At 47.3% G+C, this 14,771-nt stretch overlaps 1 protein-coding gene across 1 annotated transcript; it reads right to left on the bottom strand.

Annotated features, from left to right (window-relative positions):
• Positions 1-10,494: 10,494 nt before the first annotated feature.
• On the bottom strand, positions 10,495-10,830 carry LOC138528202 (histone H3-like). Its single transcript, XM_069639656.1, has one exon. It carries the CDS (start codon positions 10,828-10,830, stop codon positions 10,495-10,497), a length of 336 nt encoding a protein of 111 aa, XP_069495757.1.
• Positions 10,831-14,771: the final 3,941 nt, after the last annotated feature.

The raw sequence follows: 14,771 nt of genomic DNA, 5'->3' as shown, positions 1-14,771 counted from the left end.
TGAAGAATTTGTAAATGCTCAGGTCTCAAGCGCTTCCATTTAATTTCTTGCCAGATATAAAGGACCCAGGGCAGGCCTGAAGACAACGGACAACCAACACCCAATGGCTATGGACTACAGTGAGACATTTTCCCCTCCTGACAGACTTTGTTAGATGTGTGAGGCGTCAAGCCCTACAAAGCGGTGGCCACCCTGGCAACGAGGGAGGAACGATCAACAGTGCTAACGCAAGAGATTTTCATGAACTGCAAAATAGCACAAACACTCCCGAGTTAGGGAAACGTGGCCATCCTATGGTCCAATGCACACTAGCAACTAGAATAGGGACCGACACACCCATGTCCAAAGTTTAATTGAGTTTCATATTACATTTTGTGAACCTACAGCTGTAACACTGTTTTGTTCCTTCTCTTTTCCCCGCACATGCAGGTTGTTGCGTATGTATGCTGTTAGAAATGTGTAGGAAATTTCCTTATTGTTATCTTCCATTAGTAACACTGAGGACTACTAATTAAAGGATCGTGAAGCATTCCCCACTCAATTGCCCACCCTATCAGGAACCTCAGACCCCTTAGAGCATGTTTCCCTGAAGTATATTTCCTTGCTTCCATTGAATAAACAGCCCAAGATTTTCCCTACCCATATTGAGAAATTTTGAAAACACGAAATGTCCAGGGGGAGGTTTGATTTTTGCCCTTAGTGATTGTTTAGTTCGCGGAGCTTGAGGTTACTAACAAGTACTAACGTATTAACGCCTTTCTTGCGATTTTCAGGCGGGCAACTTTATCATCTCATCAGCTGCAAGGACCCAGCAGCGTAAGTGGTTATGGGCAAGCAAATAAGGACTTTTACCTTCACGATGGGACTAATGGGGGTGGTAATTTGAAAATTATTTGTAATAGTGAGCATTACCGCTGTATCCCCTGCTAACATTCCCTAACCTAAGCAGGAAGAGTTATGGCGTCAGTGGGTGAGGAAAAGCTGCTGCTAAAGTAAGGAGAGTTAAGGGCAGACACAAAGGGAGTAAAACATACACATAACACACATAGCAGAAGTGACCAACAACATGCACACATGTACAAAATTGGTAGGGACACCACTGGAGAGAGCTGTCCTGACTGTTCTTTAACATATGCCGTAAGAGAATTGATTACAACAGAAATTACTACAGCAGAGCACGACGCCCATGTATCCCAAGGTGCGAAGAAGATTGCAAGGGAAGACAGCAACATTAAAATTGATTAAAAAAAATAAAAAAAAATAATACATTTAAAAAAGAAAAAGGGGGGTAATCCCCTGTGGAAGATGATTACATAAAGCAGCTAATTGGAGAACAACTGTATGTGGAAAGTGACCAGAGAGAGAAGAAACAACGAGCAAATGCACAAGTGAGCAAGCTGCAAGAGACAAAAAAAACAAAAGAAAAAATAAATAAATAATAAAAGAAAGAAAAACAAAAGGAGAGAAGAAAAAATTAAATAAGAGAGAAAAATATGATAAGTGCCTAACGGAGTGAGACAAAAGAGCGAAGATGGTCACTTGGGTGGAGAATGAAGAAGAACGTATACTGTTAAGGTACCAGCGTTATGTTACCAGCACAACCGTGACAAGAAGTGGACAATCATTCTGGATGCAAGAAGGTTGAGAGAAGTTGCGAGATGAGAGCAGGAACATCACTGCTTATGGACTACTATTGAGCACATGCATCTAAAGATCAAGAGAAACTACCACTGAATTGGGGAGGAGAGTGTTCATTGGTGCGCATCAGCATGCCCTTGTTGGTGATGACCAAGGAAGATGTGAAGAGTGACACATTCACCAAGATGGAAAACAACGGAAGAAGAGAAACAGACAGAGGAGTAAAAAGAGGGGGGAATTACTTCTCGAGCGAGACGGAAGAATGATTGGGTGAAGTACCAGCATACTAAAGAATGATCAGCAAAAAATGCATCTGAAAAGAGAAAGCAAATAACTAGCTAGTGCTTGCATGGTAATGGATGACATCATGACTGCCTGGTTGATTGAAGGTGATAACGGAAGGACTAGTACCGAGCACAGCATCATTGTGCAAGATAGAGATACATTGCAAGATGTAAGAGAACAACAGAAGAAAACATCGGAATGCAAATAAGAGACATGGTGAAAGGAAGAGCCGGACTAAGGGAGAAGATAGCGGTGTGCAACATGGTTCCAGCAGTAATAAAGGTGGCCACTCCCTGTGATCAGAGGAAGTACGAAGGGAAGTGAGCAACACAGAAGGAGAACACTCCTATAGGTACTGTTCATCAACAACAATGCAAAAAATTATGGACACTTCAAGGGATTGACAAAGATACGCAGACCGGAAGGAGGTGAATGTTGCTTGGTGGTGTGGTCAACAAAGTCGACCAGAGGGGGGACTGAAGAGGGAAAATCAAGATCAAACCCATGCCCCCTCACCCCAGGCACATATACAGAAGAACAGCAGGAAGAACAAGGAGCGCACTTATTTGAACCAGGCCCCAGCGCACCCATGGGTGACAAATATGCTGAAACACACCCACTTCACCAACAGTGCAACTTCCATGCTACATTAGAATCAATGCTGCAATATCAGAATCTACAAACGCAAAAATCCCTGTTTAAAGGCTTGCAAATGCCTATATGAATTAACATGGTCTAATTGCACAGTGTAAAGCCATGTTTCAGGAAAATTACAGCCAAGTTCATTTCTCTCACTGAACACTGGCTGCAGAAGCCTTCAGCAATGCTCCTCGCAAAACCCACGAGCAGCCAAGGTCGCGCATTCAAGATAATATTGCTCTCTGCAGACAAACATTTTTAATTCTCTACAAATGCGAATAAACCACGGCAACCCAGTGTGTTTTTTTCTTTTCTTTCTGGGAAAGAAAGACATTTTCGCACATTTGAAACATAATTGTAACAAGAATGGCTCAGCCCAGCCAATCAGCGCTCAGAGCTCAGGTGCGAACTGCTTGCTTCAGCTAAAAAGTTATGGGAACAAAGTCATAATGCAACAAGTTAGAATTAGGTAATGGGGGGCTGGCACAGCTAAACCAACCCACTGACGCAAAAGGCTAACATCCAATTGTCAGGCACTCTATAAGGGCTACATAGGTAACCTATCACTTAGCAGCCAATAGCAGGAGGAGATAGGTTTCTAGGAGCTGATCCAATTCTGTGAGGTCAGCCTGCAGTGTGATTACAAAGCTGGCTTGCAAGCCAGCCCCGGGGGAGACGGTGCCTGAACTCTCGATGTGCACGATGCTCTGCGTGTTTATTTCTTTTTTTGCTGCCCAGAAATAAACGCAGTTTGGAACATGTGGCTGCCTGCTGGGGTCTCTGTTGCATTTCTGTGGGCCATATGGGAGGTGTTGGGCTCTCCCATAGCTGGTGAGGGTATGGCTGCTGGCCCCCCCACAGCCCTGGTGGGGGTCCAGCTTCTCCCCAACACTGTCCAATCTCGTATGGTGCAGTTGTGTCGGGTGAGAACTTCACAGATATGGCAGTGGTATGTAATAATCTCACTGCAATAGAGTTTAAAACTGTTTGGAAGTGCACATTCCCGCTAGTGTATTTAGTTATCGTGGTGAAAATTGTATATTGCAAACTATGTTGTGTCTTCCCAGGGAGTTTTTGTACTGTGAGGAACCTGAGTTCATCCTCCTATCTACTCCCCTTCGGTGCTCTTCTCAGGTGGCCAGGGAAAGACCATCGCTTTTGTATCCTAACACTGGGGGTGGATATGCGAGGCAGGATTACCTGGGAGGAGGGACCTTGGGGAGAGGATGCCTTTAGGTGAGGCTTGGTATCCTAGGTTACCTTGTCAGAATGCACCCTACCCTACCCCAGCATTTGTAGGCTATCAGTCTACTCATCTTTCACATACTCAAACTGTCACACATTTCTCCAGCATGGGGTCTGGCATGGATTCACATGCTCATGAATACTCCCTGTCGTCCGGCTGGGAATCCTCTGTAAAAGAAAAAACCTGTATTTCTCCTCTAAACCAATCACTGTCCTCTGGGTCATGCTGCCCCCATCCGTTGACAGTCCTCTCCCCAGGTAGCCATCTTCAGATTTTTACGGCACGCTTCAGTCCGCAAGTTTACTCTCCAAGCTATTTGTTTGTTTTTGACGGAAAAAGTTTTATTTTTGTTTCAATGGAGCCCGTGTGCTCTTTTCTTTTGCCGACAGCGGGGATCTGTTGTCTGTGAAGTACCACACCCCTCAAGGGCGAAGATCGTCGAAGATTCTACAGGGCCTTAGGCCCTACTTCGCGCCCTCCGACAAGGGGTGGACTGGGAACCAAAAGAGGCCCTGGAAATAATTTTCAAAGTGGACCCATATTGCACATTTTCAGCAACTGCAACCCGTTTCCAATGCGAACATTCGGAAATAAAATAGGTTACCACACAAAAGAGGCCCAGAGTGCAGAGTCCTACAGGGAAATCTCCAGAGTTCCCTATAGTCCAGTCCATTCCTGGCAACAATGGGGCAGGAGAAGCGATTAACGTCTTATATAGGGCTCACTTCTCCACCACAGTGAAAGTTCCTCTCCCCCTGTAAGACAACACCGGTGCCCTTTGCTGCCTCCTGTTTCCTTGCTTATCGCTCCCCTCATGTGCCTGTCTGCGGTCGCTAGGCCCCTGTTGGTATACTCAATCCCTGTGCATTCTCCTCTGCAATTATTCTCACTTATCATGGCTGCCTGATCAAATCTCTGCTCCCCACTCTCGCACTGTGCCATTTCGTCTTTGTGTCAATTCATCTCCCTGCCTCATCCTCGCCCGCACCATAACCTTGTTTCTTCTTTTCCTGTGCTTTCCTCGTGGCTTTTAACACTTACTCCAGTGCCTGCTCTGTGTTCTGGAACTCCTTACCTTTTCTCTATCTCCCAGACACGGCCTTCTATTTCACCCAACTCCGTAGTCCACCGGTCTCCTGTCCGACTCATTCTACGCTATCCAGCCTCCCACCATTGCAATCATTGTCATGCAGCCAGCGCACAGATTTGTGCTGCTTTACTTTGGACACATTTAATGGCTCTTACTTACATTTCTTTTTATCCTCCCCATTTTTTGGCCATGTGGCCAGTATTTCCCAATATCACAGTGACATTCTAGCCCACTATGGCTAGACTGGATGGACAGTTCTCAGCTCTTTCTCCCTCGTCAAGCACCCTATGATTTGCCTCAGGTGCTTCATTTGGGAGCTGGCTGATAACACCCATTGGAGGTTTGGAACCTGTCAGCATCCGTAAGACATTATTGACTGTCAATAATCTCTATTAGTACCCGGCGAGAGTCAACCAGAAGGTAAAACACATTCTGGTTGGCTCTTGCCGGGTCATTACCCGGGTGGGAATCCCTCAGCTGGGATTCCACGGGCCATTGTTCCCGAAGGGGGGTGTGCAGCCCCTCAGCCAATGAGGAGGCTCGAAGCGGGACTATCCCCACACCAGTCCTCCACACGGCTGAGAAGCTGCCATCGCCCCCCGCCGGGGACTCTGGTATGTTTTTGTTTTCACTTTCCTCACCCCTCCCCACCCATACCAACCCCACTTAACTTCTGATTTATCCTTTTTCAGGAGTGAACGCGCTGGGAACACTTCTGTTCCCAGCACGTTCCCTTTCCCGGCGGCCATTTTCGTCATTTCTTTATCTTTTCCGTTCTGAAACGCTGCAGCGTTTCAGGACATAAAAAATGCTTTTAGTACCCCAGTCTTGTGGGCCGGGTTACTAATAGCAATAGGCCCCTCACGGCAGGGACATTACCGAGTCCAATAATGCCCCAGGGCCTTTGTTAAGGCCCTTGCTTTGCTCAGGCCTATAACTATGGGCCCCGAGGCATTACCTGACTCGGTAATGCCCCTGCCGCTCGGGGCATATTGCTTAATTATTGACCTCCTTGCACATATGTTGACTTCAGCAGAAGCCTAACAACCAAAATTAAATACACTGTTTTGTTTTAGTTTACCACAAAGTGCTAATAGCCTTATCACCTAGGATAATGCTCTTGCCCAAATTATTGCCCTCTGCTATGCCTGCGGCAATAACTTGGTGTTGGGCATTAACCCACAATAAAAACACCTCCCCTCGTATACAGGGCTTAATGGCCATTTCAACCTACAGCAAGGACAAGACTTTTTTTTATTCTAAGATTTTGTTTTTCTAATTCCACCACCTAAACCTCTAGACAATGTTAATTTCCTGTTTAACTTCATTATTTATTATGCTTGACAGACCCTGTTGTGTAATTGCTGAAATTAGCATGTCAGCGATGGAAGAAGTTAGGCTGGAAAAGAAAGAGACTGATGATTCAGTCGGTTCTCATTTATACCAGACATCCAGGGCATTGCGCCATGGATCACAAAGAGCAAACTTTTATGGAACAGAGTTACATTTATGTGGCATTTTGGGCATCACTGTTGATTAAAAAGTACAGCTTTCAGCTGAAAATGTAACTGCCATGGTGCACATAGCGGATACGAGGTACTGAAGCACAGCATACCAAAACACCCCCTCCACTGCCCTCCTGTCACTACCACCAGTTTCACCATTATAACAGGAACCGTCGTACTGGGGGAATATCTCAGCGGCAACGTGCTCGCCTTGGAAGCAAGACAACACGGAGCAACACAGGTTCGATCCCCGGGACCGCGCTTGGAAACCTCTGGGTATTTGGGCGCATTATAAATACGCAACTAAGACAAACAACTACGCAACTAAGATAAACAACTCCTGTAACTGCACCTCGATGCCCCCGGGCTGTGTGAGCGCTTTAAAAATGCAAAATAAAAAGTGAACACCGGGTTTGTGGCATTAAGGATGTCAATTTACCAAAATACAAGGGGGAGTGAAAATTACATCTTACACCTGATGACTTCACTGGATGGGGCATCTGGTGCCTCTTGACCACCCCACCCACTCCTGATGACCCTACAGGAAGTGATGTGACAAAAGTAAAAGCGCCTAAAATATGTGTGCACAATTAACAGCAAATATATCTAAAGCCGAAAAAAGGGTATTTTAGTTGGCAGCTAGATGTTAAATAAGCTGCTATAGCGATATCCCATGAGTGCTGTCAAGATATGCCAAGGGCACACATAGGGCACAAGTAGGCGAGCAATCATACCATACGCTAGTCCTGCCGCTGTGCCCGGTTACTATCAGGTTATGTTAGTGAAGGCGAGCGTCCCCAGATAGCACGATCCTCCCCACAATGAGAGACAATAATGGACTCTCCCCGGATGGGAATAAGGCCAGGACAAAGTGCGGGTGAGCTTAAATGGGAGTTTATCAATCGGAATAGGGCATGCAAAGAACTCTGCAAACTCCGAAAGCGCTCTGCCTGACAATAGCAAAGACAGGCGTATATATTTACAAACAATGTCATAAGAACCTACATGCTATAGGGGGCACAAGTTCGTGGAGATTGGGTGGCGACGACTAGCTATAGGTGCTGCTGCGATGTGGTTTGCCGCGGCTGGAGGACGTCACTGGTTACCCTCTTGGGTTGGGCTGGGCCTGGCAGGTCAGCTGGGCTCATCCGGACGGTGTTGTTATGCCAACCGTGACCAGTGTCAGAGATGAATGTCTTTCCTGACTTTCTGCCCTAGGGCCATGCACACCACAGTCATTTAACTTTGCAATATTATCTTCCCTGGTAAATCTTCCAATAGGTTATTGGTTAATGCAACACAGGAGGAATGCACCTAGAGTGGGGTATGTTAGCGATTCATCAATACATGGTTACCATAGTCCTGTTGACCGGGTATCATAGGTCGCGGGTTTGGGTCTCGGGGCATGGGATAGGCGGTCCGCGTTATCACGTCTTGTTAGAAGTCATTATGGATGTGTTCCTGTATTGTTGCCATAATATTGGGTGTCCTAATTTTACAGGGGCCATTAACCTACGGTGAGCCGGTGGGTCGTGGAGCCTAAGAAAGGGCGCCTTTGGATCTGTGTTTTAAGGCCGGGGTTTACTGCTGGGTTGTAAATAATTCAGGTGGCAGGCCGTGGCCTTGGGTGCTGCGGGGGAATGTGAATGTTTGAAGCGGCTCCAGCCGAATTGGGGGAGGTGGAGCAAGGCAGCACAGGCCTCTGCTTTTTCGTCTGGCAGGCTTCACTGGGGGGAAGGGGGAATGGCCTTGCATGTGCTCACAAAGGTATTTTCCTCGTGTGTTGCAGATTTAGGTGGAAGAGACATAAACATTTACATAATATACAATACTCATTGAGTCTCTTCAAAGCTCACGTTTTTGGCATTGCTAGTGCCATCAAACATATTACTTATACGCTACGTTTTTAACAACTACAACATTTTGTTACATGTCTATACATGTGCGGTAAGTGAGGTAGTAGTAAGGTTGGTGGAGCGCGCAGGAACAACCCGCCAATAACACTGACGGCAGTGGCACATGGCGAGCTTGGACATACATATGGTGCATTTTCATGCACCCCTTACATGAGCTCTCAATATGGTTGCATTTGTCTTCCTCTGCACTCTAGCAGCATTAGTTCAGTTTTGGCGCGGGACCGTGGGGTGCAGTCTTCTCGATGAAACACATAACATGAAAAACCCCCGGGACGCTTTTACTATTTGCGCATAGCTACAGGGATGTGGGTGCTCCATCCCTAATGTCATATGAGCACACATTATGCCATTTCTATACATTTTACAGGTTTTTTAGTCAGAGAGGTTGTGGAGAGAACGCTTTCATCACAGGTGGTTTGCTCATTAGTATTTGGGGACTCTGCTTTTGTCAGGGGACCATTTTACAGTTCTTTTCCACCCAGGCCCTGCTGGCCGGGTCATGCTGGAAACAGCGATACACTGCAGAAGGTGAAATGTTACAGTGTTGGTATCTAACACTAGCTCATGTCCGTCTGTTCGTGGGAACGGGCTCTCAGCGGATCTGCCAGAGAGCTGTGGCCACAGGGATAATTGAAACTCTACAAGGGTGGGGGCCGCGCTGCGGTGCACAGGGCTCAAACCATCTTTATTAGACAAAATGCTTTCCAGGGCCTAGCTAAATTCAGCAGGTTTGGTCAATGTCTTCAGCCAGTGGCCCATCCACCACCTGGGCCCTGGTGGCAGGGGGGACCCCTGACGAGCCATGGACCTCACCAGGGGAGAGGATGCAGGGGAGGGGGGTCTCTTGGACCAATCCTCCCTTACATTTGTTAAAACCTCAGATGCTAGTTATAGTCATAAAATGCTAAATACAGCTTCACTTGCCCAGCTGCTTCCATTATATGCTAAATGTAGCCTCAGGGAGTGCCAGCTTATCGTCATCTTTTACAGGGTACCCTCTTGTTCCTTGATGCTGCCATCATATGGCAAGTGTAGCCATATTTGCCCATGCAGCTGTGCTAGTGGGTCTACCATGGTTCAACATCACTAGCATAAGCAAGATAAAGGGCACCATAGGCAAACATTGTAAAAATGGCCTGGGCGTAAAGGGTGTGGAGTTGGTGGAGTTGATAGGAGTGTGTTTAGGGCGTGCTGAATTTCAGTGATCTGGGGCGTGACAATGGTGAATTTAGCAATAAAGGGTTTTTTATATTGCAAACTGACATTTTTTAAATTTGTTTTATTTGTGTTTAATTGTATTTACAATTTTTATAAAATCTGTCCATATCTTCAGGCATATTTCCTTTTTCCCTTTGCAGTCGTGCGGTTTTCTATTTCTTTTTTCTCAAGAGTTGGTTTCCTCCAACTTCAGACTTTCCAGTAGTTTCGCTGTGGCTACCGTCAGGGTTGTTGAATCGCCACACATTAGCTTATTCCACCAAGTTTCTTCATTTGCGGTCAAGTGCAAGAGTCTGTGTGAATTGAGGTATGTTTTTCGAAGGTTTTCCGTTCCTGAACAGTGAAGGAGTAGATGACGTAATGTTTCAGTTTCCAAATTCTTACAGTAACGACAATTTTTGTTGGTCGACTGCTTTCTACTGAAGAGGATTTCATTGGTTTTCAGTATGTTTAGCCGTGCTCTTAGAAAGGTTCTCAGTCGTTTATCTGGAAACTTTTTAAAATAATTTCTTACTTCATCTATTTTTTGGGTGTTCGTTGTGTGATGTGTGGAGACTGTGAGGTCTTCCGCTTTGTCTAAGGTCTCGATCCAATCTTGTATTTTAAGTTTTTTCTTTATTTTTCCCAGGATCCGTTCTATGTCCCATTCTGAGCATCCAATTTTATCAGCTTGTTCCAGTAGTCTGATGTACCAAGTTGTTATCATTGGATTTTTTTCACTCTTCGTCTCTTGGAGAATGATATCCAAAATTTTTGGTCGAGGTTGCCTTATGATTTGACCTAAAAATAATAGGCTATTTCTCATAACCACAGATTCCAGTGATTGCAGACTCAATTTGCGTTGAATGATTGCTATGGGCGTGGAGTTCGGCAGTCGTAGCACTCTGCGCCAAAATGTGCCTTCCAATTTAGCCCACAACGTCTTCGGCAAATATGGCATAGCCTCCGCTCCATAGGTCAGAGTTTGTTGGTGTCCTCAAAGAGCCCCACCAAGTAGGACTCGCTGGCCTCCTGCAGGGCCATGACGGCAGAGCTCTGGAAACGCAGGTCGGTCTTGAAATCCAGTGCGATCTCCCGCACAAGGCGCTGGAAGGGCAGTTTACGGATGAGCAGCTCGGTAGATTTCTGGTAGCGCCGTATCTCCCCGAGGGCCACAGTGCCCGGCCGGTAGCGGTGAGGTTTCTTGACACCACCAGTGGCTGGGGCGCTCTTGCGGGCAGCTTTGGTGGCCAACTGCTTGCGAGGTGCCTTGCCTCCGGTGGACTTGCGGGAGGTCTGCTTGGTACGGGCCATGGTAACCTTGTGCGACTTACTTCCGAAGTACAATGGTCTGTCTGAAATTAATCACTTCTCAGTGATCTATCTTTAGCTGTTAGGAAAATTTGTCCATTTGGGTAAAATTAATCACACAATTTAGCCAAGTCTGGAACCTGGAATTGTATACACGGTGTGTGGGTTTCCCAGTCTTCAATGTTATCCAGCTATGCACATTACCTCCCATCCGTCCATCAACATTATATTAATGTCTTAATTGCTATCTGTCAAGACTAGAACCATGGCTGTGTGTTTAATAAAGCTGATTTGCAGAGCACAAAATCACATGCTAAATGAACCCGACAACATAAAACATTAGGAAAAACTGTTGGTCGAAAGGAGACTGATTCATTCACTTGTTTTGTAGCTAGTGCTTGCTACTGCTTCTTAGCACTGTAAAATCCGATCTTACTGTTTTCCAACATAATAGTACTACATTTATCAATATTAGAAGGATGGGAGTTTGAGTCGGCCTTGCTGGAATTCAAGCCAGAGCAAGAACAATGGTTAGCAGCAAGCATTCTTGAAAAGCTCCATCAACCCAACACACTGTATGAAAAGTGAACATTAAACAACACAAAGGTAAATGCTGAGCACATTTTGTGATAAAGGGACACTGACAGATTATGATTATCATTATTCTTTCTCAAATAAAGTGTTAAACCGAATGTTTTCTTTTAAAAAAGCACCAAAAAGCCCCTCTTTTTTATGAATGTGAAAATGGGTGGCAGATTGCAGAGTGTCTCTGAAGGGCATAGCAAAAAGGGGAGTTAACCCACAAAGGCTAACAGATCACAGGCTCGGGGGAGAGGGAGCACAATGTGAGCGAAATAGAACATGGGGGGATGGCAGCTCAGGGCCCTGGGTCAACGTATTTGATTTCCATCTGCGCACTCCCCCTTTAATGCACATACTCTCCTTCTCATGCACTACCTTCCCTTTGCGTCCAGCCCCCTCTTCCTCACGTATTCCCTTGTCACAGTCCCTGTCCCTCTCAAGACAGCCCTATCTTCATCACCTACAGCCCCCTCTCCATCTTGTGCACCATCCCCGTCCAGCACCCTTGCACTCCTGTTTGTGCCTTTGCTTGGGCACACCCTCTCACTTGATAGCACCCTGGCTCTGTCGTACCCTTGCACACTCTCACTCTTTCTTGCACAAGGGCTCCTTTGCATCTTCATGGACGCACTATTTGTCTCACGCCCTGTCTTTCTCTCTTGCACCCTGGCTCTCTTGCACCTTTGCGCACACACCCTCTTTGTTGCACCCTGGCTCTCTTCCACCTTCGTGCACACCCTTTTTTCCTTGCGCCCTGTCTTTCTCTCTCTTGCGCCCTGTCTTTCTCTCTCTTGCACCCTGGCTCTCTTGCACCTTTGCACACACACCCTCTTTGTTGCACCCTGGCTCTCTTCCACTTTGTGCACACCCTCTTTTCCTTGCGCCCTGTCTTTCTCTCTTGCACCCTGGCTCTCTTGCACCTTTGCACACACACCCTCTTTGTTGCACCCTGGCTCTCTTCCACCTTCGTGCACACCCTCTTTTCCTTGCGCACTGTCTTTCTCTCTCTTGCACCTTGGCTCTCTTGCACCTTTGCACACATACCCTCTTTGTTGCACCCTGGCTCTCTTCCACCTTCGTGCACACCCTCTTTTCCTTGCGCCCTGTCTTTCTCTCTCTTGCACCCTGGCTCTCTTGCACCTTTGCACACACACCCCCTTTGTTGCACCCTGGCTCTCTTGCACCTTCGTGCACACCCTCTTTTTCTCACGCCCTGTCTTTTTCTCTTGCACCTTGTCTCTCTTGCACCTTTGCACACACACCCCCTTTGTTGCACACTGGCTCTCTTCCACCTTCATGCACACACTCTTTTTCTCACGCCCTGTCTTTTTCTCTTGCACCTTGTCTCTCTTGCACCTTTGCACACCCACCCTCTTTGTTGCACCCTGGCTCTCTTGCACCTTCGTGCACACCCTCTTTTCCTTGCGCCCTGTCTTTCTCTCTTGCACCTTTGCACACACACCCTCTTTGTTGCACCCTGGCTCTCTTCCACCTTCGTGCACACCCTCTTTTCCTTGGGCACTGTCTTTCTCTCTCTTGCTCCCTGGCTCTTTTGCACCTTTGCACACACACCCTCTTTGTTGCACCCTGGCTCTCTTCCACCTTCGTGCACACCCTCTTTTTCTCACGCCCTGTCTTTTTCTCTTGCACCTTGTCTCTCTTGCACCTTTGCACACACACCCCCTTTGTTGCACACTGGCTCTCTTCCACCTTCATGCACACACTCTTTTTCTCACGCCCTGTCTTTTTCTCTTGCACCTTGTCTCTCTTGCACCTTTGCACACCCACCCTCTTTGTTGCACCCTGGCTCTCTTGCACCTTCGTGCACACCCTCTTTTCCTTGCGCCCTGTCTTTCTCTCTTGCACCTTTGCACACACACCCTCTTTGTTGCACCCTGGCTCTCTTCCACCTTCGTGCACACCCTCTTTTCCTTGGGCACTGTCTTTCTCTCTCTTGCTCCCTGGCTCTTTTGCACACACACCCTCTTTGTTGCACCCTGGCTCTCTTCCACCTTCGTGCACACCCTCTTTTCCTTGCGCCCTGTCTTTCTCTCTTGCACCTTTGCACACACACACCCTCTTTGTTGCACCCTGGCTCTCTTCCACCTTCGTGCACACCCTCTTTTCCTTGTGCCCTGTCTTTCTCTCTTGCACCATGGCTCTCTTGCACCATTACACACACACCCGCTTTGTTGCACCCTGGCTCCCTTCCACCCTCTTTTTCTCGCACACTGGCCCCCTCTCTCTTGCACCCTGGCTCACTATCGCATCATCGACTCCATGAATGATGTCCAACCAAAATCCTGCAAAAATACCGTTTTATGGCACAAAATGACCCATTCCATGATGGATCGCCAACAAGTCATGAGAAAGTCACTTAAGCAGACAGAATTGAACACCCACTGAGAGTATGCAGACATGCACAGCTCCTAAAGTAATAATAGTTCTGAAGATAGAAATGCCAGATTGAGGAACACGCTTCATTTCCCTGTGCCCCTGAATGCAGCACGCCCTGCTGCATGTGTTACTTGTGGCTCCCACTTTGTACAAGTCATTTTGAAAAGGGGGAACTGGAGAGCACGCAGAGTGTCACAGCCACTGTGATCCATTTCAGGCCAACACATTTTGCGCACCGTTTGACAGTTACCCCTACACGGTACATCCCCCTACTCTTGCGCACAGCTAAACTTTATTAACATGGCTGAGCAACATAAAGAGGGCCCTAATTGCGCAAGCGAAGACCAAGTGCTGCACGTTCGGCGTTATGGACTTCTGGAAAGATTGGTAATGTGTGTGAGTTCCAGTGATCGACCGTTCTGAAGATTAGCCCAAAATAAAAAACATTTACATTTTCTAATAGTAATCGCACCTGAAATGGCAGCGCCTAATGTGGCTTGCTGCTCCCCTCCCTCGTGGTCTGGCGGGCGGAGCATGCTACACTCACCAGCAGCAGAGGCACTGAGTCAGCACTGTGGTCAGGTCGGCCCGGACTGCGCTGCACCTGCTCATGTGATACGAGCGCAGCAGAGGGCACGTGCAGTCGATTCCCCTCACAAAGGGACAGGCGTGAGCCACGGGGTCGACTCAGCGGGTCGGCAAGGGCAGAAAAGAAATGCTGCAGCCAGTGGATAGCAAACTATTCAGGATGGCCTGGATGTTCGTTCCCAGACATTTATTTATGTATCCTTCCCCCAAAAGAGGCCCTATGACCCCAAGGCCCACCGGGGAAAGTCCCGGTAGGCCAGTCCAGGACTGCCTCCGACCATGACAGAGGAGAAGGAGGGAAGGTTTCTCGTCAGGCCCTGCACCAAATGCAGGCTAGAGAATGTGTTTGTGGAGGACAAGCACCGGCAAGGCCTATA

Source organism: Ambystoma mexicanum, chromosome 7q (genome assembly GCF_040938575.1).
Source record: "Ambystoma mexicanum isolate Mex_15411 chromosome 7q, UKY_AmexF1_1, whole genome shotgun sequence".
Taxonomy (NCBI): domain Eukaryota; kingdom Metazoa; phylum Chordata; class Amphibia; order Caudata; family Ambystomatidae; genus Ambystoma; species Ambystoma mexicanum.
This window is presented reverse-complemented; position numbering and strand designations above follow the sequence as displayed.

Bases quoted from the DNA above. Each gene is read 5' to 3' on its own strand.
- LOC138528202 (XM_069639656.1), bottom strand. From the start codon at position 10,830: ATGGCCCGTACCAAGCAGACCTCCCGCAAGTCCACCGGAGGCAAGGCA.